Below are 24,201 nucleotides of genomic sequence, written 5' to 3'. Positions count from 1 at the left end.
CGACCAGGCAACGTGTTTCCAATCATTAACAGCCCAATGTCGGTGTTGATGGGCCCAGGCGAGGCGTTAAACTTTGTGTCGTGCAGTCATCAAGTTCACATAATTGGGACTTCGGCTTCGAAAGGCCATGTCGATAACGTTTCGTTGAATGGTTTGCACGCTGACCCTTGATGGCCCACCACTGTAATCTGCAGCAATTTGCGGAAGGGCTGCACTTCTGTCACTTTGAACGATTCTGTTCAGTCGTCGTTGGTCCCATTCTTCCAGGATCTTTCTCCGGCCGCAGCGATTGCGGAGACTTGATGTTTTACCGGTTTCCTGATACTCACGGTACACTCGTGAAATGGTCGTATGGGAAAATCCCCACTTCATAACTGTGATGCTGTGTCCCATCGCTGGTGCGCAGACTATAACACCGCGTTCAAACTCACTTAAATCTTGATAACCTGCCATTATAGCAGTAGTAACCGATTTAACAATTGCGCCAGACACTTGTTGTCTTATATAGGCGTTGTCAACGGCAGCGCCGTATTTTGCCTGTATTTGAATATGCATGACTACACCAGTTTCTTTGGCGCTTCAGTGCAACCAGAAGAATGTATTTGTGTTGACTTTCATTTATGGTAACTGTGATCTGTAGTAGAGGCTTTAGTGAAGTTCTGATGGACTGATATGACGATTTAGTATAATTGTCCTTATAAGGACAGTTACGAATTGTAAGGGAGGCAGCTGTGTCTTTCCACAGAAATCATCTCGGTATTTAACTTGAGAGGTTTACGGAAATCGAGCAAAACCCAGCGCTTTTTGCCTGGACGGAGATCTGAAGCCCGATACTGCACAATGGGCGACTAGTACATCAGTGGCTACGACACTTTACACCGTCTAAGTGAGTTACTCTTAGAAAGTGGTGATTTTTGCTGAAGGCTCGTAATAGTTCCGTTCACTCTGGCCAGTTTCTAAGCAGTCAAGCATAGTTTTTAAATCACGGCTTGATTACTACTGGGAAGTAGCAAATGTTGTTGTTGTTGTGGTCTTCAGTCCTAAGACTGGTTTGATGCAGCTCTCCATGCTACTCTATCCTGTGCAAGACTCTTCATCTCCCAGTACCTACTGCAACCTACATTCTTCTGAATCTGCTTTGTGTATTCATCTCTTGGTCTCCCTCTACGATTTTTACCCTCCACGCTGCCCTCCAATACTAAATTGGTGATTCCTTGATGCCTCAGAACATGTCCTACCAACCGATCCCTTCTGCTAGTCAAGTTGTGCCACAAACGTCTCTTCTCCCCAATCCTATTCAATACCTCCTCATTAGTTATGTGATCTACCCATCTAATCTTCAGCATTCTTCTGTAGCACCACATTTCAAAAGCTTCTATTCTCTTCTTGTCTAAACTATTTATCGTCCATGTTTCACTTCCATACATGGCTACACTCCATACAAATACTTTCAGAAACGACTTCCTGACACTTAAATCTATACTAGATGTTAACAAATTTCTCTTCTTCAGAAACGCTTTCCTTGCCATTGCCAGTCTACATTTTATATCCTCTCTACTTCGACCATCATCAGTTATTTTGCTCCCCAAATAGCAAAACTCCTTTATTACTTTAAGTGTCCCATTTCCTAATCTAATTCCCTCGGCATCACCCTACTTAATTCGACAACATTCTATTATCCTCGTTTTGCTTTTGTTGATGTTCATCTTATATCCTCCCTTCAAGACACTATCCATTCCGTTCAACTGCTCTTCCAAGTCCTTTGCTGTCTCTGACTGAATTACGATGTCATCGGCGAACCTCAAATTTTTATTTCTTCTCCATGGATTTTAATTCCTACTACGAACTTTTCTTTTGTTTCCTTCACTGCTTGCTCAATACACAGATTGAATAGCATCGGGGAGAGGTTACAACTGCCGACTCAGTACAACAAGTAGCAAATATTACTGGGATAATTATTCAGGCCTCATATTCGTGTGGCTTGTCCTTCAGCCGATGACTTCGAGTCGGTGCGCCAATGTTCCTGCGGGCCAGTTCATCGTGAAACCACATCCTCCCAAGAATAGCACGCAACCGAAGGATATAAGAGGTCCGCCACTGGCTACCGCCATAAACTTCGTAACCGTGCAAAGCGTCGTAACCACTGATGCATTAGTCTCAAATTCTGGAGAATCGGGCTTCAGATCTCTGTGCAGGCAAACAGCGTTGGGTTTTCCGTGGTTTCCAAAAACCTCTCAAGTTAAATACCGAACTGGTTTCTTCGACGAATGCCGGACATTTGCCACGCCGGACATTTGCCACGCCGGACATTTGCCACACTTGCCCCTTCGCCAGGTAGCGATCCCTCAGGTAAGGGACGCCCTTCCTCATACTACTTCTGTCCGCTTTCAAACCGCCGTCTCCACATCTTACTCGATGCGATTAGTACGTAAGGGACTTTCTTCGACATCTTGGCGAAATACAGACCTTCTTTTCCGAAATCGAAGTGTTTATAACTTTTGGGGAACGAAAGCAATACCAACGATTATGTCCGTATGTAATTAGTTCTGCCAAGTGTAAATATAGATCCCTCTCTCTGTACGGTAGCTTCCTTTCACGCTTAATGATCGCGATAGAAACAGTCCATCGACAGGGGAGCAACAAGAAAGGAACGTTGTAAAGAGAATGCGAATGTACGCTAATCATTTCTTTTTGTTCACTGCATTTGTGCCTATTTTAGTTACTACAACTGCATGCCCAAAAGTCAATAAGGGAAGAAGAAGTGGGAATGTGAATGTTTGAAAAGAAGAACGACATACTCCATATTAATTTACTCTCTAAAATCCGATATCCCTTGCGGTGAAACATTAGATAATAAAGTGTAGCGGGACAATGTTCAAAACATGACTGAAAATACGTTCACTAAATAGAGATAGGAACATCTATGATTGACATGTCATCTAAAGTCGACATACAATTTTAAAATGTTAGAAATAAGGAAATGAAGTAATACAGAATGCTATGCTTGTAACGTACGTTGTTATTCTACATTGTTTAGCTCTGGCATTTACAGGGTCATAGAGAAAGCATTCTAGGTTTTGGAGGGAAAAGGCGTAATAGTAATGATCTGCACTACAACAGAAACAAGAAGCACAACTCAAGGAAAAATAATGTAGTGTGATTCAGCTCATAAGTGACATTGAAGCAGATAGTTCCTGTGACATAGTATGGGCAGAGGTTATATTCGACAACCGGACTACATTAATAACCGGTTCCTTTTACCGACCCCTGGACTCAGATCAAACAGTTGCTGAACAGTTTAAAGAAAAATTGAGTCTCATCACAAATAGGTACGCTACTCATACAATTATAGTTGGCAGAGACTTCAATCTACCTTCAGTATGTTAACATAAATACATCTTCTGACCCTACTGTAGATAGAAAACAACTTCCGTAATTGTCCTAAATGTTTTTCTTAAAATTATTTTGAACAATTAGTTCACGAACCCACTCAAATTGTAAGTGGTTAGGAAAACACAATTGACCTCTTAGCCACAAATATTCCTGAGCGTCACGACGGATACAGGGATTATCGAACACACTGTCGTAGCGAAGCTCAATTCCATAACAAAGAAATTCACCAGAACTAAACGTGAAATATATCTATTTATAAAAGCAGCTAAAAATTCGTTTGCCGTCTTTCTAAGAGACAGTCTCCAATACTTCCAAACTATGTAAGTGAAGACCATATGTGGCTTCGGTTCAAAGAAATAGTATCAACAGCACTCGAGAGATTCATACCCAATAAATTAATAAGAGACGGAACTGATCCCTTATCGTACACAAAACACGACAGAAAGCTGCTGCAGGAGCACCGAAAAAGGCACGCATAATTTAGACGATCGCAAAATCTCCAAGATTGGCGAAGTTTTACTGAGGTTCGAAATTTGGAGCGGATTTCAATGCGAGATGCATTTAATAGTTTCCACAACGAAAGTTTCTCTAGAAATGTGGCGGAAAATCCAAATTCTGGTTCTATGTTAATTGAAACAATGGAAAGGCTCAGTAAGTACCTTTACTGCGCGACAGCGATGAGGAGGAGGAGGGGGAGACAAGCGACCCAACCCTTCGGAGCAGGTAAAACCGTGGCAAATGTCCGGCGTGGCAAATGTCCGCACACCTCTTCGATAAGACGCGAATGATTCCCTTACTAATCGTTTTGCAGCTGCGCTGGTGTTTCATCCCTAACGATCACAGTTTCGGCGACGCGTTTAAGCTCCCCTACTTCGCCGCGAAGAAATGGGCGAGCGAAGTGCGACTGTTGCGTCAGAAGTGGCCCGACAGCCTCTGCGGTCGGCGAGCCCGCCGTGGGGAACCCGCCGTGGGGAACCCGCTGTACGGCAGTCGGCAGCCAGTCGTCCTTGGACACCTGCTGTGGGCAGCTGCCTCCTTCGCGGCCGCCCGCTCAGGGGCTCTGCCAGTCACAAATCTGCAGCTGGCTCGAGTGGCCCCAGGTCCGCCCGACACAGGTACGTGCTCTCGCTATCTAGGTGTCCACATAAATTGCTCGGTGCGCAGACATTTGCACGTGAAGGGACATCCTTTGTGTTGCGCAAGTGCTGCGTATGTTGTAAGTCGTCTCCGGTAAGTTCGGTGGGAAACTGCCGACTCAGTACAAAACTGTTCGTTCTACAGAAAGAAAATGAACAGGCCTGTCTGATAGGAAATTAATGTAGCTAACTTTTGTACAGACGTATGTTTGCACTACAGATTGTAGTTTTCGATTTATTCGAGAAAAACATACGAAAGTGACCTTCAAAAAGCGCCCCCACTCCCACACTAACCACGCCCCCTACCCCTCCTTCCCCCCTCCCCCCCCCAACAATAAGTCAGGATTCCTAGTACGTTGTTCATGGCACTCCGTCCTACCATTTTACAAAAATTTGCAACTACATGAAGTGTTCCCCATATTCGACATGTTTTGGTCTCCATTGACTGGTCTAATTACGCCCCGGACTTAGTAAAGTACTTACAAGTACTGACGTTTCTTAAAATTTTGCCTAAGAATTTTGTATATTTTAACAGCGTAAAATAAACAATTCGTCAGGCCTTTTGACTACGAAACTACTATGCTTGTAAGGGTTTAATTTGGGTCGAGTTACCAACATAATTAGCTTTAGCGAAAAGTTTACTAAAGTCGTTTCTATTTCAGTATACTCACCGGCACGTTTAAATTACCAATGTTAACGAAGTAGCCGACTATGCTGGTGGCGTACTAGCTCAATCAATAGAGACAAAAAACGGTCGAATATCGGGAACAACTCGTGTAGTGTGAAACTTTTGTACAGTGGTAGGAAGGAGTGCCGCGAACAAAGTACTAGAAACCATGATTGGTGAGGGAGGAGTATGGGGTGGAAGGGCGTTTGAATGTCATTTTTGTACGTTTTTGTAGAATAACTCGAAAACCGTGGCCTGCAGCGGAAACATACCCCAGTGCAAAATTTAACATTAAATTTCCTACAAAAAGGTCATGTTAATTTTTTTCCTGCAGGACTCATAGTTCGGGCGTTGCGAGCGGGAGAATGTGAAAATCTCAGTTTGATTTTTGAAGACCAGGCATAACAGTCCGGATTGAATGAAACGACATCGGTAATGATAGCTGAATCACCCTGCATATTAAAAAGATCCTAAGTGAAAAGACAAAACACATACTTCGAATATCGCTTCTATACTTACAGCAATGTTAATTAATACGCGCCCCGTCTATGGGATTATAAACACAGTTGAGTAATGTGCAGAGCTATTGATCACTGACCCAGTTACATTTATGCGTGATCGCTTACGATTCTACAGGAACGAGAGGGACTGGACGGTGGTAGTCCAGCCTAGCACGGCTGACTGAGCCAGAAATGAAACTGACAATGTGCCATAGATCAGAAGGCCTGCATCATGTTAAGACGCAGAGTAAATTTTGTTTTCTAAGCAGAAAATGAGTAGATTACGTAGTCAGGATGAATTACTCTTCCCTGTGTATTCGGACGTGAAGAATCTGTAAAGGACAATGAACAGATTTCCAGGTGTTGCAGCCATTCATTAGAACGAAATGCCTCTGGCAGCACGAATCCGCCTATGGACATCAGATACGATGGCATTTCTCGTCTATAGCTGATCTGCAATTCGTCTCTGCAACATTTACCGCTGATCAGAGCTGCTGCTTCACCAATTTATGCTTTTCTAGCACCAACATCCACGTTTCTACAGCATTCGTTGTCCTGGTTAAGTTATCCTAAACAGTGCGCAGCCTGACATCTTACTCCTTCGTTGATATCCAGGATACGTTATCATATTACGTAACTCAGACAGAATGCAAGTGAACTTCTCATAACCTAGCATTCTTTATGTTCGTGATTTACACTAGTAGTTCGTTATAAATGATATACGTTGATTTCCAGTACTTATTCTTTCTTTCTTCCTTCCTTTCTTTTTCTTTTTTCTTTTTTCTTTTTTTTTTTTTTTTTGCTAAATGAGTAATTTTTCGGCGCTTTTTAAAACATTTTAATGCTTATGGAAGTAAAATTATTTCCATTTGTCTTTAAGTTTATAACTTCAAAGAGAAATTGCGATCAATAATTGATATGCGCGACCATTGATTTCTATGCTATCTGGACGTCGAATTGCAACTGTCTGATAGTCCTGGCCAAAGATATAATATTTCGTTTCTTGCCTAATCACAATATGGCTGTCACGAAATCTCATGCTCCCACATCAGCCTTTTTACGTCGCATGTCGATACAAAGTTCAAAATGATTCTTTATCACGTACAGACCGATAGAAATGTTTTTGCCTAAGATGGCGAACCATGCAGATGACAGGAACCTTTAGACACGCCGAAGTTACATGCTCTGAGACCAGCGTCTTACGTCCATGCAGTACAAACATCACTGTGCGCTACTTCTATGATCTACCGAAGGTTTTTAACCAATCTGGTTAAGTACGGTTAATAAATCAAAATCATATGTCTCGATAACTAGATAGTCCAAGAATTTTGTCTCACATTCGGCAGGTCTTCCATAGAGGATGCATTCTTTCTCTTTCGGTAAAATTCATGAAGTATTTCAATTGTCTTTCAACTACATGTCTTGTTTCCTGTCGCAATTAAGTGAGTGAATTGCTTCAAAGAATTAACTTTACCGCTTTGAATAGGAGCAAAGCAAGTGAGACAATAAGGCATTTAAGTCGTCTTCCTTGCTCTTACTACTGAACCAAAATGGTATTAAAAAAAAGTATCTGTATAACGCTACGTATGAGAACCAAATATCTTGTATGCAGTAATCGAGCACTCTAGCATAGTCTGTGTAGTGGATGGTATTTGCTTAGTATTGAGTTCTAATATTTTGGTGATATCGCTTAGCACCCATTTAAACATGGTTGTAGTGAGTAGAGCAACTGATGTGAATAAATCTTAGAAATTCTTCGCCCTTTTCATGATTGTATCTAACTATGCAAAGTTTTCAAAATGGACTAGTATTGTCCTCCAAAGGGGTTTCTGTACCGGTGACTCAATAAATCAGTCGTACCAAGAAAATTTTACCAAACAATCACTGAATTGTGTAACGACGACAGGTACTGTAAACTGTCGAAAATTATCAGAAAGTCTCCAGGTCACACGTACTGGCTCGATGATTCAAAATCTACAAATATCATACACCAGGAGACTTTCTTTAGTACCGAAAGGCGTTACACCTCATTGACTTTGTGTAGTGCTTCGTGCTCCATTTTTCAGCTTCTCCGTCACCACCGAGTTCTAGCTTTTTCTTCACGACGTGCAATTTGGATGTCCGCTTCAGGCTAAAGTGAAAGGTACAATTTACTTTAATATGTTAAAATCAGATAATTTAGTTGTGTTATTAAATGAAAGGGTTGTTTTTGGTGTAAGAGCTGAGTTGGCACGGAATACCGTTACCCTAATAGATGCAGCTGTGTGAAGGCTGCAATCGCCGAGTAGTAGGTATACTGCCGTGACCGACATTTGTAGCAAAATGCCGTAGCGTTATAGAGAAAACGTGGCAGCACGACTGAGCTGTTCTGAAACTCGTGAAAGTATTTAAATAGACTGAATTTGTACATCTAAGTTGTCTGTGGTGCTTTATGGCATGATTAAGCCTCTTGTCTGAATATCGTGTCGTGTCAAAATACTTTGTGTCAATGTCTGCATTAGTGCGTGAAATGACACTGCAGATGCAGGCGCTGCACTGATTTTAGAACGAAGCAATGTACGATCGCACACTTTTTCGGCTGGAGTCATCTTGTACCAAATCTAGCTAAGTCCCTCCCCAACTTGAGCACAAATTTATTTCTGTTCAGAGAAGTATTTAAAAACTCAAAAAAGAAGGAAAGAAAGACTAGGGTTTAACGTCCTGTCGACAGCGAGATCGTTAGAGACGGAGCACAAGCTTGGATTGTTTCAACAGTGGGGAAGGAAATCAGTTGTGCCCTTTAAAAGGTACCATCCCAGCATTTGTCTGGAGCGGTTGAGGGGTATCGCGGAAATCCTAAGTCACGATGCTTGGACATGGATTTAAACCGTCGTCCTCCGGAATGGGAGTCCAGTGTGCTAACCACTGCACCATATCGCTCGTTTTGGAAAGGCGATTCAGTTTTGTTGTCCACTGCACTCTGTCAGACAGATGACTTTTTATCATTTTTCAAACATCTAACAGAGGATCATATATCATTATCACAACCGACTGCATGCAGCATACAATTTGTGGTGCAAATCAAACGCTTTAGGGCCTGTCACAGAGCATAACTGCTGCACTAAAGAAGTGAACTATCTAAGTACCCGACATTTGCCGAGCATGTATTTGTTCCAATATTCTGTTAGTGCTTCTCCTCCTACCTGCTCTCTCTGCCCATCTCTTTTCCCTCGCTCTGTCCATCTCATTCTGCCTCCTCCCTCTACCCTATCTGTGCATCTTCTGCTGCCCCTCTCTCTGTCCATCTGCTCTTATCCCTCTCTCAACACATCAACATCAACTCATCTCCCTCTCTCTTGCCATGTGCTGCTTCACCCTCTGTCTATCTCTTCATCCCCCCTCTATCTCCTCCTCACCGCTCTAAGTCCAACTCCTTCCTCTGTCGTCTTCCTTCTCCGCCTCTCCCTGTATATTTCTTCCTCCCTCTCCCTCTCCCTCCTCCTCTTTCCTTTCTCTCTCCGTTTCCTCCTCCCCCTCTATTTCTGCCTTCTCCTCTCTCTGTCCATCTTCTCCTCTCTTGCTTTGTCTGTCCATCACCTCCTCCCCCTCTCACTGTCCATCTATTCCTCCCTTTCTCTCTGTTCACCTCTTCCTCCTCCTCTCTCTGTCTGTCTTCTATGTCCCCTACCTCTGTCTGTCTCCTCCTCATTTCGTTCTCTGTCCATCTTCTCTTCTTCCTATTCTCTGTTTCTCCCTACCCCTCACTGTGGCCATCTCCTCCACTCCCTATCTGTGTCCATCTCTTAATCCACCCTCGCTGTCTGTCCATCTCCTTTTCCCCCTTCTCACCAAATTATCACCCCCCTACCAATAGAAGTCTGGTTCTTACCCTAGCAGTATTAGTAGCAGTAAGTAATATGCATACCAAGTTTGTTTGAAACCAATCTAGGTGTTTATAAGTAGCGTTTTATCCACGGCTTTGCCCGCAGACGGTCTTCTCACATGTGTTTCAAACATATTTAACATATTTCACTCACATTTTTGCACTTACTTCACCGGTATCTCTAGTGAATTTCGCCATGTGGTTTTGTTTTCACACAGTTCGTTGCTTATAATGTCATATCTGTTGAACTATGTGTCATAAAATGATATACTTTTTCAGGTACATCCAGTGGTATATGTGGATACTGTGTTGAGAATAAAGTTAGTAGTAAAGAAGTAATAGATTAAAACGTCATGCATGACGCCGCAATTTTTTACGCGTCTCAGTGTTTATAATGTTATATTTCCTGAACTATGTGTCACATAATCATATATTTTTGCAGATACACTCTGTGGTATTTGGCTATTTTGTCTGTAAATTGTGTTACTAAGAGAGTTAATAGTTACGAAGTATTAAATTATATCGTAATGTCTGATGTGACAATTTTACTTCGTAAACAACGAAAATGTGTTAAGCAATAAGCTTTTTTCCTTCCATCGTTTCGTGTACGTTGTCAGCAAGACAAAGTCTCGTGAAGGTTAGAAATTACGTGTAAAGTTTGTTGCAAGTTACTAAGTGCTTTCATTCTCAAATACTGAATGAACATATTCTCGCTATCTACGACTCTACTTCATCGCAGCCCCACACTGTTCAAGGCGAGGTAGCTCTTACGCCGACAGCGATTCTTTCCTGACAGTTGCCCAATCAAGCATGGAAATATGGGTACCACACCACGTACGGATATATTAAACAGAGGGCATCATCTATCTATAACAGAAACAGCTGGTCACTATAACTATCAGGTTTATTACTGTAACGCGTCAACGCATGAATTACTCACTGAGATAAGCAAATGAACATTTGGTAATTGGATAAGGGTTTACATTTGTGAAATATATTTTCGGCACAGATTTATGAGTGTGATAAAAGCATAATAAGCAGCATAATTTGTGAATATGGCCAATGACTGTAAGTGTGGTTAGCGGATTGGAGAAAGAACAAGAAAAAAGTAAAAAGTAAAGTGCACGATGGAAAGCAACTAGCTAGCTGCAAAACGTTAAAACTACTCAATTACCTCCTTACGGAAGTAAACTAACTTCACATCCGTACCAAATCGATGACTGCAACGCCGAAGCAGTCTTACCACGCTCATACAGTGTGAAGGTGGGAGTCGCAGCAGAAATGGCTGGAGATTCTGAGCCTAGTTTGGCCTCTGTATGCAGCTCTAAAATGGAGACACGTTCCATACAACACAAGGCCTCGCCTGGCAGCAAGTGTTTACTCTTCACTCGTTGGCATCTGAAACTTTGATCTTTCTGAAAGAGCAGAATTTTACCTGGCAATAGTAGCAGATATTAAGAGTTCCGTCCACTAATAACTTTCTAAATATATAAATATTTTGAACCAGTCATAAAGCCTGTTACAGGAATTTGAAATAAATGTCTTACCATGGCTTGGCTGCCGGGGTAAATGGCGGTTCTCCTTCTGCAGCGTCCCGAAACGCTGCACTTGGCTTAGGTTTTTATCTTATCCAAAAAGATTCTTCTCCATGTCTCGAACAGTACTGTTGTTTGGCAGAACTGGCTTTCTGTACCACTCAGAGTGTGGGTGTTCGTAAAGCGAATTTCGCTTTTGATTACCTGCGCTGAACTTCTACGCTGGTCCAGCCACCTTGAAAGCCTTCAGTTCTAGTAGTAGTAGTAATAGTTGTAGTAGCTTTATTCATTCATAGATCTCTTTTTACAAGGATACAGGACATGTCAGAGTATTTACAAGTTTAGACCAATTTAAAATAAGCTAATTCGTATATATATATATATATATATATATATATATATATATATATATACACTTCTAGTTAGAGACAATCATTAGATTTACTCCTGGTATACAATACTTTGTTTACAAATAACTTATTAAATAATGCAATGTCACACTGTTCACTCATATCTCACTATCAGTCACTGCACACACTATACACACATTATTTAATAACACTTCACTCACTACACACACACACACACACACACACACACAGATGATCTCTCGGCCATTTTCTTCACCGCAACTTTCCATTTCCTATCCTGAAAAACTGAGTCCATAATGAGTGAGATGTTGAGTTCAGAAAGAGGAAGAGGTGTTAGTACTGAGCTACGCATAGCTTGTGGGTAAGTATTTCTAGAAAGGAAAAAAGAAGGAAAAAACATAAAGTGAAGGTGATATGTGAAATGATGGATGTTTTATAATCATTATTATTATTATTTATCTGTAAAACATTTTTTATCAAATCAGTACTCCGCTTTATCTAAGTAATCCTTCAATGTATAAAATGTATTGCATAACAGGTACTTTTTAAATAAGTGTATGTTTGCAATTTCTTTAATCACTTTGGGTAATTTAATGTACAGTTTTATTCCTTGGTAGAAAATGCTGTTTTGAGTTTTATGATTATTTTTTCTTGGAAAAAGTAAGTTGAGTCTATCTCTTGTTGCATGGTCATGGACAGAGCTGCTTGTGCAGTAGTTGTCAATGTTATTTTTGATGTATACAACAGACTGGTAAATGTATTCACATGGAGCAGTTGAAATCCCACGTGTTTGGAACAGATCTTTACAATGAGTTCGATTAGTATTTTTGGTTATTATCCTTATGGCTCTTTTCTGGAGTTTGAAAGTTGTGTTCATATTTTGTGCGTTTTTCCCTAAAAAAGAATGCCATAGCTAAGAACTGAGTGTACATATGAATAATATGTAACTAAAAGACACTGCATGTTATACACTGGTGATAGGATTCTAAGAGCATAACATGCTGATGACATTCTGTTGACAAGTATCTCTGTGTGTTCACATTACTTCAACTGAGGATCAATATTCATTCCTAGAAGTTTTGCATTTGTTACACAGTCTATAAGGTACCATCTACATTTAATTTAACACTGTCATTTTTCCTCTTCAAACTTAAATGGATGACATTAGTTTTCTTTATGTTCATTGTCACTTTGTTGCTTATTGACCAGTCATAAACTTCCTTGAGAGTTTCATTTGCTTTCTCGCAAGGAGTTCTCTTGTTTTCTCAGTGATTATAATATTGCTGTCATCAGCGAAGAGAATTTTTTCACCATGAGTAACACTACTGGGAAATTCATTGATGTATATCAGGAATAGTATTGGTCCTAATATGTTACCTTGCAGAACCCCTATATTAATGTATTTTCGTTCTGATAAGTATTTTACTAAATATGTAGATATATTTGAAGTATGTGCTATCTCTACTCTTTGTACCCTATCTGCTATGTATGATCGAAACTAGTCATTAGCTACCTAGCTCATTCCTAATGCTTCTAATTTATTTAATAGAACCTTGTGGTCGACTGTATCAACACCTTAGAAAGATCCAAAAATATGCCTGTGGCACACTCATCTTTATCAAGAGCATCAAGTACAACTTTTGTGAATTCTACTATGACTGACTCCATATTTTTGCCACTTTGGAAACCAAACTGTGATTTGCTTAAAAGATTGTATTTATCAGGTAATTCATTATCCTGCCTTTCATAATTGCTTCTATTCTTTTTAAGAATGCTGACAGCAAGGAAATGGGCTGGCAATTTTCTATGTCTTCTGGATTACCTTTCTTAAGCAAAGTTACAACACTTGCCTTTTTTAACTTCTCTGGAAATGTCCCTGATGTAAAGGATTCATTTATTACATTTGTTAAGGGGTCTTGTATAATCCCTATGCATTGTTTCAGTAGGCCTACAAACATTGGTACTTCATTTAAGCCTACTAACTTTTTACTCCCCCCCCTGTACCATGGACCTTGCCGTTGGTGGGGAGGCTTGCGTGCCTCAGAGATACAGATAGCCGTACAGTAGGTACAACCACAACGGAGGGGTATCTGCTGAGAGGCCAGACAAACGTGTGGTTCCTGAAGAGGGGCAGCAGCCTTTTCAGTAGTTGCAAGGGCAACAGTCTGGATGATTGACTGATATGGCCTTGTAACAATAACCGAAACGGCCTTGCTGTGCTGGTACTGCGAATGGCTGAAAGCAAGGGGAAACTACGGCCGTAATTTTTCCCGAGGGCATGCAGCTTTACTGTATGATTAAATGATGATGGCGTCCTCTTGGGTAAAATATTCCGGAGGTAAAATAGTCCCCCATTCGGATCTCCGGGCGGGGACTACTCAAGAGGATGTCATTATCAGGAGAAAGAAAACTGGCATTCTACGGATCGGAGCGTGGAATGTCAGATCCCTTAATCGGGCAGGTAGGTTAGAAAATTTAAAAAGGGAAATGGATAGGTTAAAGTTAGATATAGTGGGAATTAGTGAAGTTCGGTGGCAGGAGGAACAAGACTTCTGGTCTGGTGACTACAGGGTTATAAACACAAAGTCAAATAGGGGTAATGCAGGAGTAGGTTTAATAATGAATAGGAAAATAGGAATGCGGGTAAGCTACTACAAACAGCATCGTGAACGCATTATTGTGGCCAAAATAGATACGAAGCCCACACCTACTACAGTAGTACAAGTTTATATGCCAACTAGCTCTGTAGATGCCGAAGAAATTGAAGAAATTTATGATGAAATGAAAGAAATTATTCAGATAGTGAAGGGAGACGAAAATTTAATAGTCATGGATGACTGGAATTCGAGTGTACGAAAAGGGAGAGAAGGAAACGTAGTAGGTGAATATGGATTGGGGCTAAGAAATGAAAGAGGAAGCCGCCTGGTAGAATTTTGCCCAGAGCACAACTTAATCATAGCTAACACTTGGTTTAAGAATCATGATAGAAGGTTGTATACATGGAAGAACCTTGGAGATACTAAAAGGTATCAGATAGATTATATAATGGTAAGACAGAGATTTAGGAACCAGGTTTTAAATTGTAAGACATTTCCAGGGGCAGATGTGGACTCTGACCACAATCTATTGGTTATGAACTGTAGATTAAAACTGAAGAAACTGCAAAAAGGTGGGAATTTAAGGAGATGGGACCTGGATAAACTGAAAGAACCAGAGGTTGTACAGAGTTTCAGGGAGAGCATAAGGGAACAATTGACAGGAATGGGGGAAAGAAATACAGTAGAAGAAGAATGGGTAGCTTTGAGGGATGAAGTAGTGAAGGCAGCAGAGGATCAAGGAGGTAAAAAGACGAGGGCTAGTAGAAATCCTTGGGTAACAGAAGAAATATTGAATTTAATTGATGAAAGGAGAAAATATGAAAATGCAGTAAATGAAGCAGGCAAAAAGGAATACAAACGTCTCAAAAATGAGATCGACAGGAAGTGCAAAATGGCTAAGCAGGGATGGCCAGAGGACAAATGTAAGGATGTAGAGGCTTATCTCACTAGGGGTAAGATAGATACTCCCTACAGGAAAATTAAAGAGACATTTGGAGATAAGAGAACCACTTGTATGAACATCAAGAGCTCAGCTGGAAACCCAGTTCTAAGAAAAGAAGGGAAAGCAGAAAGGTGGAAGGAGTATATAGAGGGTCTATACAAGGGCGATGTACTTGAGGACAATATTATGGAAATGGAAGAGGATGTAGATGAAGATGAAATGGGAGATACGATACTGCGTGAAGAGTTTGACAGAGCTTTGAAAGACCTGAGTCGAAACAAGGCCCCTGGAGTAGACAACATTCCATTGGAACTACTGACGGCCTTGGGAGAGCCAGTCCTGACAAAACTCTACCATCTGGTGAGCAAGATGTATAAAACAGGCGAAATACCCTCAGACTTCAAGAAGAATATAATAATTCCAATCCCAAAGAAAGCAGGTGTTGACAGATGTGAAAATTACCGAACAATCAGTTTAATAAGCCACAGCTGCAAAATACTAACACGAATTCTTTACAGACGAATGGAAAAACTGGTAGACGCCGACCTCGGGGAAGATCAGTTTGGATTCCGTAGAAATACTGGAACACGTGAGGCAATACTGACCTTACGACTTATCTTAGAAGAAAGATTAAGGAAAGGCAAACCAAAGTTTCTAGCATTTGTAGATTTAGTGAAAGCTTTTGACAATGTTGACTGGAATACTCTCTTTCTAATTCTAAAGGTGGCAGAGGTAAAATACAGGGAGCGAAAGGTTATTTACAATTTGTATAGAAACCAGATGGCAGTTATAGGAGTCGAGGGACATGAAAGGAAAGCAGTGGTTGGGAAGGGAGTAAGACAGTGTTGTAGTCTCTCCCCGATGTTATTCAATCTGTATATTGAGCAAGCAGTGAAAGAAACAAAAGAAACATACGGAGTAGGTATTAAAATCCATGGAGAAGAAGTAAAAACTCTCAGGTTCGCCGATGTCATTGTAATTCTGTCAGAGACAGCAAAAGACTTGGAAGAGCAGTTGAACGGAATGGATGGTGTCTTGAAAGGAGGATATAAGATGAACATCAACAAAAGCAAAACGAGGATAATGGAATGTAGTCAAATTAAGTCGGGTGATGCTGAGGGTATTAGATTAGGAAATGAGACACTTAAAGTAGTAAAGGAGTTTTGCTATTTGGGGAGCAAAATAACTGATGATGGTCGAAGTAGAGAGGATATAAAATGTAGACTGGCAATGGCAAGGAAAGCGTTTCTGAAGAAGAGAAATTTGTTAACATCGAGTATAGATTTAAGTGTCAGGAAGTCATTTCTGAAAGTATTTGTATGGAGTGTAGCCATGTATGGAAGTGAAACATGGACGGTAAATAGTTTGGACAAGAAGAGAATGGAAGCTTTCGAAATGTGGTGCTACAGAATAATGCTGAAGATTAGGTGGGTAGATCACATAATTAATGAGGAAGTATTGAATAGGCTTGGGGAGAAGAGAAGTTTGTGGCACAACTTGACCAGAAGAAGGGATCGGTTGATAGGACATGTTCTGAGGCATCAAGGGATCACCAATTTAGTATTGGAGGGCAGCGTGGAGGGTACAAATGGTAGGGGGAGACCAAGAGAAGAATACACTAAGCAGATTCAGTAGGATGTAGGTTGAAGTAGGTACTGGGAGATGAAGAAGCTTGCACAGGATAGAGTAGCATGGAGAGCTGCATCAAACGAGCCTCAGGACTGAAGATCACGACAACAACAACTTTTTATTTTTTAGTTTAGTCAGAAGTAACATCATTGTATACAACTTTTTATTTTTTAGTTTAGTCAGAAGTAACATCATTGTATTTAGTGCAACATTATTTACAGGTATTATATTTGGTTTGGTGAATTCTTGCTGTAAAATCTCTGCACTACTTGAAAAATGCTCATTTACATAGTTTGCTATGTGTTGTGGATCATTTATAACATTATGCCCCTCCCTTAGCAGTATGTTATTCTGCATTTGTCTGCCTCTTCCTGTGACATTTTTTATAACATCCCAGATGGCTTTGCTTTTATCTCTGCATTATTTTTTATTTTTTCATGAAATGACTTCTTTGCAGCAATTAGTACCTTCCCATAGATCTTTTTGTAACTGTGATAGAAATTTAAGAATTCTGGATCATTGCGAATCTTTTTCATGGAACTCAGGTGTTCAAATGTTAGGGAGGACTTCTTAATACCTGCGGTTATCCATCTATTTTTGTGAGAAGTCGATACAGACATGCATACTTTTGGAAATGTCTTTTCAAAGTTCAATTTAAACAATGTGGTGAATTTAGCGAATTTCTTATTCACATTGGTTTCCTTATACACTTCATCCAAGCTTCGTTTCTCTAGTTCCTTTGTAAAATCTGTTATTTTGATTTCTGATTGATTTCGTTTGTAGGCTTGTAGTTTAGGGAATGATTCGATGCCTGATTTTATTGTTGTTATTTGACAGATATGGTCTGATAGTCCGAGATCTTTTACAGCTACATCAAATTTTTCCCTGTCCATATTTGTGGCCACATGGTCAATTACTGTTGCAGTCATTCTACTAACGCTTGTTGCACTATTGACCAATAGGGAGATGCCAAAACTTTGAAGGATGTTTATGAAGGTGCTGCTGGATTCATTCATGATATTAGTGTTGATATCAATGTCCCCACAGAGAATTAAGTTGACCTTTGTACTTGAGACTATATCTAGAATTTCTGTTAATTTATTGAAAAGTGTCCACCCTACCACTGGGAGATCTATACACACACAAAACGATAAATTTCTTGTGATATCAAGCGCTGTTAATTCAATAGCTGATATTTCAAAGTGTTTGTCTTCACTTACTGTAGTGAGGTCATGTCTTCATTTAATCTGTGTTCCTTTTCTGATATAAATGCATGATCCTCCACCCCTTAAAGTAGTTCTGCAGTAAAAGTGTGCCCTTTCATACAATGATTGTACTATATGTTTGATTTCTGTGTCTCTACACCAGTGCTCAATAATACAAACTACTGTGCAGTTCAAAGATTGGAGCTCATCTTCTAATAGTTGTATTTTATTTTTTATCGATTGCAGGTTTTGATGGAGGATTGTTAAGTCTGTGAAATGCCCCATGTTATTCTTTCCGATGGATTGTTTTTCTTTGTGACATTTGGTATGTCTGATATTTGAAGTGTTAAAATCTGTCTTGTGAGTGATTATTTCAGTATTTTTAAACTGCTGGAGATAGTCTTTAGGCAGGGGAACCTGTTGTCTGGATTTATCGCAAAAAAGATCTACTTTTCCTATCTATGACAACAGGTGTTTGACTATGTGTGGCCCGAGATCCACCCCCTATACTTTCATGAATCAACTGTACCAATCTTCCCTTCCCAGTCCTGTTTACGTGTAGGTTATGCCTAGTGAAACCCCATATGTTGATAGTCCCGACAGGCAGCAGAGAAACATGAGCAAATTTGGCTGCCCTCAGAGCCATCCCTAACCCCACATTTATTCGCCTCACAGCTCCATCAAGGTGTGTTCGATCATGACGCCGGAAAAATAACAAGATCTGCACTGCAATAAAGAAAGCGAAGAGAAGAAGCAGTTAACTGGGCAGTCACAGTTAGTTCTGAATATAGTCTGCAGTTATGATGCAGCGCAAGAGTGGGACTACACTAACCAAGGGAATGAGCGTATAATATCATGAAATACGTTGCGTTATAGCTGCCACGTAATACATACATCCACCATCCTCAAATAGGAATACATTTCCTGTAATATTAACACTTTTCAGGAAAGAAATGAATGAACAGAAATCGTGTGGAGAACAAAGAGCTTTTCTGATTGATTTTCGACGTCAGTTTTACATACATCCACCATCCTCAAATAGGAATACATTTCCTGCAATATTAACACTTTTCAGGAAAGAAATGAATGAACAGAAATCGTGTGGAGAACAAAGAGCTTTTCTGATTGATTTTCGACGTCAGTTTTCTGACAGGTTTTATGGAGTCAGCCAAGACATCCATTCCTGTGCGAACTTCTTCATCTCAGAGCTATTCTCACATATTCAGTGATTTGTTGGATATATTTGTCTCAAAATTTACCAACAGACTTTGCCTGCTGTGGCTCTCTTTACTACCATATAAGTTATTCCGTGATTTCTTAACGTATTTACTATCATCTTCTAGTCATATTCCTTCCCTCATTGACTCTGCGAGGAAACTCCTCTTTTTTATGTTACCAGTCCACCATTCTTTCACTAGAAACTAAACGTTTATTTAATTCACCAGAAATGCTCAGAAAGTGATAGTTAAATACTGTACATATATCTGATTTATCAGTAAGAGAAATATTTTGACTGCGAACTTATTTGACATCGTCGACATTGTGCTGCTGACCAGGCACTGCCTTCATAACTGACCATATGGTTTTAATTTTATACTGTGAATTAGCTATTATATTTGTGTACTACATACTCTTTGCCTTGCTAATAACACTTTTAAGCACCTTACAATACTGTTTGTAATGGGCTACTGTAGCTTGATTGTGACTACTTCTAACATTTTGATATAAATCCCACTTTGTTCTACTTGATATCCTTAGTCCACTAGTCAGCGACCTGGGATGCCTATTACTGCTAGTATCCCATTTAGAGCGTTCTAATGGAAAGCAACTCTCAAAAAGCAAGAGAAATGTGTTAAGGAAAGCATTTTATTTATCATTTATGTTAACGGCACTATAAACATCCTGCCAGTCTTGTTCCTTGACCAGGTTTAAATAACTCTCTATTGCTGCTGGATTAACTTTCCTACATAATTTGTAATTATATGTGACATTTGTTTGAATACATAAGCGTTTTAGTGTTAAAATTTGTGCCTCATGGTCTGAAAGGCCGTTCACCCTTTTACTAACAGAATGCCCATCTAGTAATGAAGAATGAATCATAATATTTTCTATGGCTGTGCTACTGTTCCCGTACACCTTAGTTGGAAAAAAACAGTCTACATCAGATAATATGAATTTAGGAGATCTACCAACATCCTTTTTCTCGCACCATCATATACAAAATTTATACTGAAGTCACCACATATAACTAATTTCTAGTACTTCCTACAAAGTGAATCAAGAACCCTCTCTAGCTTGAGCAGAAATGCTCTGCAATAAGAGTTAGGGGACCTATAAACAACAACAATTAGAATTTTCGTTTCACTAAGTTCTACTGCCTCTGCACAAGATTAAATATCTGTTCAGTGCAATGCCATGATACATCTATCGACTCAAATGGAATACTGTTTTTTACATACATGGTCACTCCCCCACCCAGCAAGGAACTCTTTGGAAAACAGCCATCCAATCTGCATCCTCGTAAAGGAATCCTCTGAATTGTCAAAATATTAAAATGGTGCTCCGACATACCAATATTATTTGAGTCAACATCTACAAGCAAATGGTTCAAATTGCTCTGAGTACTATTGGACTTAACATCTGAGGTCATCAGTCCTTTAGACTTAGAACCACTTAAACCTAACTAACTTAAGGACATCACACACATTCATGGCCGAGGCAGGATCCGAACATGCGACCGTAGTAGCAGCGCGGTTCCGGACTGAAGCTCCTATAACCGCTCGGCCACAACAGCCGGCTATCTATAAGCAGTTCACTAACTTTATCTCTAAGAAAATGATAAGTTAGTATACTGAAATCATGAGGGTGCGAACGAATCATCAAACTTTGGAAGAATACCCTCCATTTAATGTGTTCGGTACCAAAAGCAGAAGAATACGAGAACTATAGCACAATCAGCTCTAAGCTCATGCGTTCAGATTACTGACAATATGAATGGAAGAGGACCTGACGAGTTTAGCTTTATGAAATGTAAAAGGACCAGAAACGCCTTTACTACGGTATAGTTGATAATCATGAAAAGTCAGAATTCAGACAAATTCATAAGATTTGTCGACCTAGAAAAACCTATCTGGCAACGCAAAGTAGTGAAAATCTCTGAAATATACAGAAAAAATAGATATAAGGCATATAGAAAGACCTCCAATGTGCAAGACGTAAATGTGATCATGGAACAGCTGAGAAATTCAGGAGCACGGTTAAAATTCAAGATGAAAAGATAAAAAAGATAATATTCACTGGTGACGTTGTCTTCAGCAGTGAAAATGAAGAAAATGTACGGGACCAGTTGAATGAAATGAGCAAGTATAAAGTAAGGAACGGCAGTAAACCAAATAAAGATGAATATAATGTTCACTAGCAGAAACAAGATAAGTGAAAAACAAAATCGAAAATGGGGACGAAGCAAGGAGGATATAAGGAGCAAGATAGCAAAGGGGAAGGAGGGTGTAGCGGCAGCCGCCGAGCCGAGAGGACGGCGGGCAGCAGTGCCACCGGCAGCAGCAGCACTTGTCTGATAAACAGTAAATTAATTTAGTCTTTACTTTTTTTTCACGAGCGTCTGCAAAGAAGTGAACTATACGTGTGTATTTTACTGTGCAGACTAGTGGTTAGAAAGTTAATAGTAGTTTTTGTTTTTGCGTAAGTCTTGTGAATATCGTTGTATACGGCAGCTTCCTAGTGTAAATTTTCCCGTCGCCAGAAACTCCGTCACGCTACTAAGTTTTAATTTTGTGCTAGTAGACAGCATATAGTTTAAATCAGTGTGTTCTTGGTTCAATATTTATCTCGTGCAGTAGCTTTTCGGTAAACAGCGTTTCTAATAACAGGTGTCTCTAAATACATAAACTGCAGTAGATACATTTATTTCTGTTTAATAGCTTGTGGTCTCAGCGTACAGTGAGAATCTGCACAGCAATTTTTAGTGTTACTTTATTCCCCTTTGGTATATTTTATACACATTTCAAACTCAGTAGTGCCATTTGAGACCTTATATCTACACTACTGGCCATTAAAATTGCTACACCAAGAAGAAATCTAGATGATAAACGGGTATTCATTGGACAAATATATTATACTAGAACTGACATGTGATTACATTTTCACCCAACTTGGGTGCATAGATCCTAAGAAATCGGTACCCAGAACAACCACCTCTGGCCGTAATAAGGGCCTTGATACGCCTGGGCATTGAGTCAAACAGAGCTTGGATGGCGTGTACAGGAACAGCTGCCCGTGCAGCTTCAAACGATACCACAGTTCATCAAGAATAGTGACTGGCGTATTGTGACGAGCCAGTTGCTCGGCCACCATTGACCAGACGTGTTCAGTTGGTGAGAGATCTGGAGAATGTGCTGGCCAGGGCAGCAGTCGAACATATTCTGTATCCAGAAAGGCCCGTACAGGACCTGCAACATGAGTCGTGCATTATCCTACCGAATTGTAGGGTTTCGCAGGGATCGAATAAAGGGTAGAGCCACGGGTCGTTACAAATCTGAAATGTAACGTCCACTGTTCAAAGTGCCGTAAATGCGAACAAGAGGCTACCGAGACGTGTAACCAATGGCACCTCATACCATCACACCGGGTCATACGCCAGTATGGCGATGACGAATACACGCTTCCAATGTGCGTTCACCGCGATGTCTCCAAACATGGATGCGACCATCATGATGCTGTAAACAGAACCTAGTTTCATACGAAAAAATGACGTTTTGCCATTCCTGCACCCAGGTTCGTCGTCGAGTACACCATCGCAGGCGCTCCTGTCTGTGATGCGGCGTCAAGGGTAACCGCAGCCATGGTCTCCGAGCTGATAGTCCATGCTGCTACAAACGTCGTTGAACTGTTCGTGCAGATGGTTGTTGTCTTGCAAACGTCCCCATCTGTTGACTCAGGGATCGAGACGTGGTTGCACGATCCGTTACAGCCATGCGGGTAAGATGCCTGTCATCTCGACTGCTAGAGATACGAGGCCGTTGGGATCCAGGACGGCGTTCCGTGTTACCCTCCTGAACCCACCGATTCCATATTCTGCTAAAAGTCATTGGATCTCGACCAACGCGAGCTGTAATGTCGTGATAAGACAAACCGCAATCGCGATAAGCTACAATCCGTCCTTAATCAAAGTTGGAAACGTGATGGTACGCATTTCTCCTACTTACACGGTCAACTGCCGGTCAACTGCTGTGTCTATATGAGAAATCGTTTGGAAACTTTCCTCATGTCAGCACGTTGTAGGTGTCGCCACCGGCGCTAACCTTGTGTGCATGCTCTGAAAAGCTAATCATTTGCATATCACAGTATCTTCTTCCTGTCGGTTAAATTTCGCGTCTGTAGCACGTCATCTTCGTGGTGTAGCAATTTTAATGGCCAGTGGTGTATTTTATAACCAGCCGCTGTGGTCGAGCGGTTCTAGGAGCTTCTGTCGGGAACCGCGCGACGGCTACGGTCGCAGGTTCGAATCCTGTCTCGGGCATGGATGTGTGTGATGTCCTTAGGTTAGTTAGGTTTAATTAGTTCTAAGTCTTGGGGACTGATGACCTCAGATGTTAAGTCCCATAGCGCTTAGAGCCTTTTGTACCATCTATTATATACGCAGTACTGTATAGCTGTGGACTGTGTTTGTTGCTAGCGGACACAAGCATAGCTGGCTGCTGTCCATAAACAGCTGGAAGCTGCGTTGGCTTCCGTCGACAAACTTCTGGCTAATGCTCAAAGTTGCGGTGATGTCGGGACGCCAGTGACGAGAGCTGCGACACCAAAGGTGCCACTGGAACCCCCTGGTGACCCGGACGTCGCTGCGACATCTGATACGCAACGTCTGACCGGCCCGTCCTCACTTCAGAGTGGGTGGCAGGCAGTGGAGGGTTCGCGTGTCACTGGGCGGAAGGCGAAAGGGGGAGCAGGCAGTGTGACTGCCTCCCTACAGGTACGAGGTGCTACTCAGTGTTGATGATAACTCTGAGCCAGTACGGGATGCCTCTCCTGTTGGGCCAGCGGTCGATTTTCCTGCCCAGTCCGAACAAGAACAGAGGGTGAGTGTGTTTGTCATTGAGAGCTCCGATGTAAGGCGGTTGTAGGAGCCCCTCAGGGGGATAGCAGGCAAGGTGGAAAAGACTTCAAGTGGGCATTCGGTATGTTTGGCAGGAGATCTCATCCGTGATCTGGAGCAGGCTCTGCCGGCGGCCGGCGAGCGCACTGGGTGCAACTGGCTGCATGTAGTGGCACATGACGCCTGCCGCTTGGGTTCTGAGGCCTTCCTCGGCTTCTTTCGGAGGCTGGCTGAGTCGGTGAAGGCAACTA

General features: G+C 41.1%; 1 protein-coding gene across 1 annotated transcript in view; it reads left to right on the top strand.

The window, feature by feature from the left end:
- Nucleotides 1-4,177: 4,177 nt before the first annotated feature.
- The window catches only part of LOC124616320, a 150,173-nt gene continuing 130,149 nt past the window's right edge, over nt 4,178-24,201 (top strand). The window contains exon 1 of the mRNA XM_047144626.1: nt 4,178-4,508. Coding sequence (XP_047000582.1) covers nt 4,178-4,508 — 331 coding nt within the window. The remainder of the gene's footprint in view (nt 4,509-24,201) is intronic.

This window comes from Schistocerca americana, chromosome 5 (genome assembly GCF_021461395.2).
Source record: "Schistocerca americana isolate TAMUIC-IGC-003095 chromosome 5, iqSchAmer2.1, whole genome shotgun sequence".
Classification (NCBI taxonomy): Eukaryota; Metazoa; Arthropoda; class Insecta; order Orthoptera; family Acrididae; genus Schistocerca; species Schistocerca americana.
Note: the sequence above shows the minus strand (reverse complement) of the source record. Positions and strands in the feature narration are given on the sequence as shown.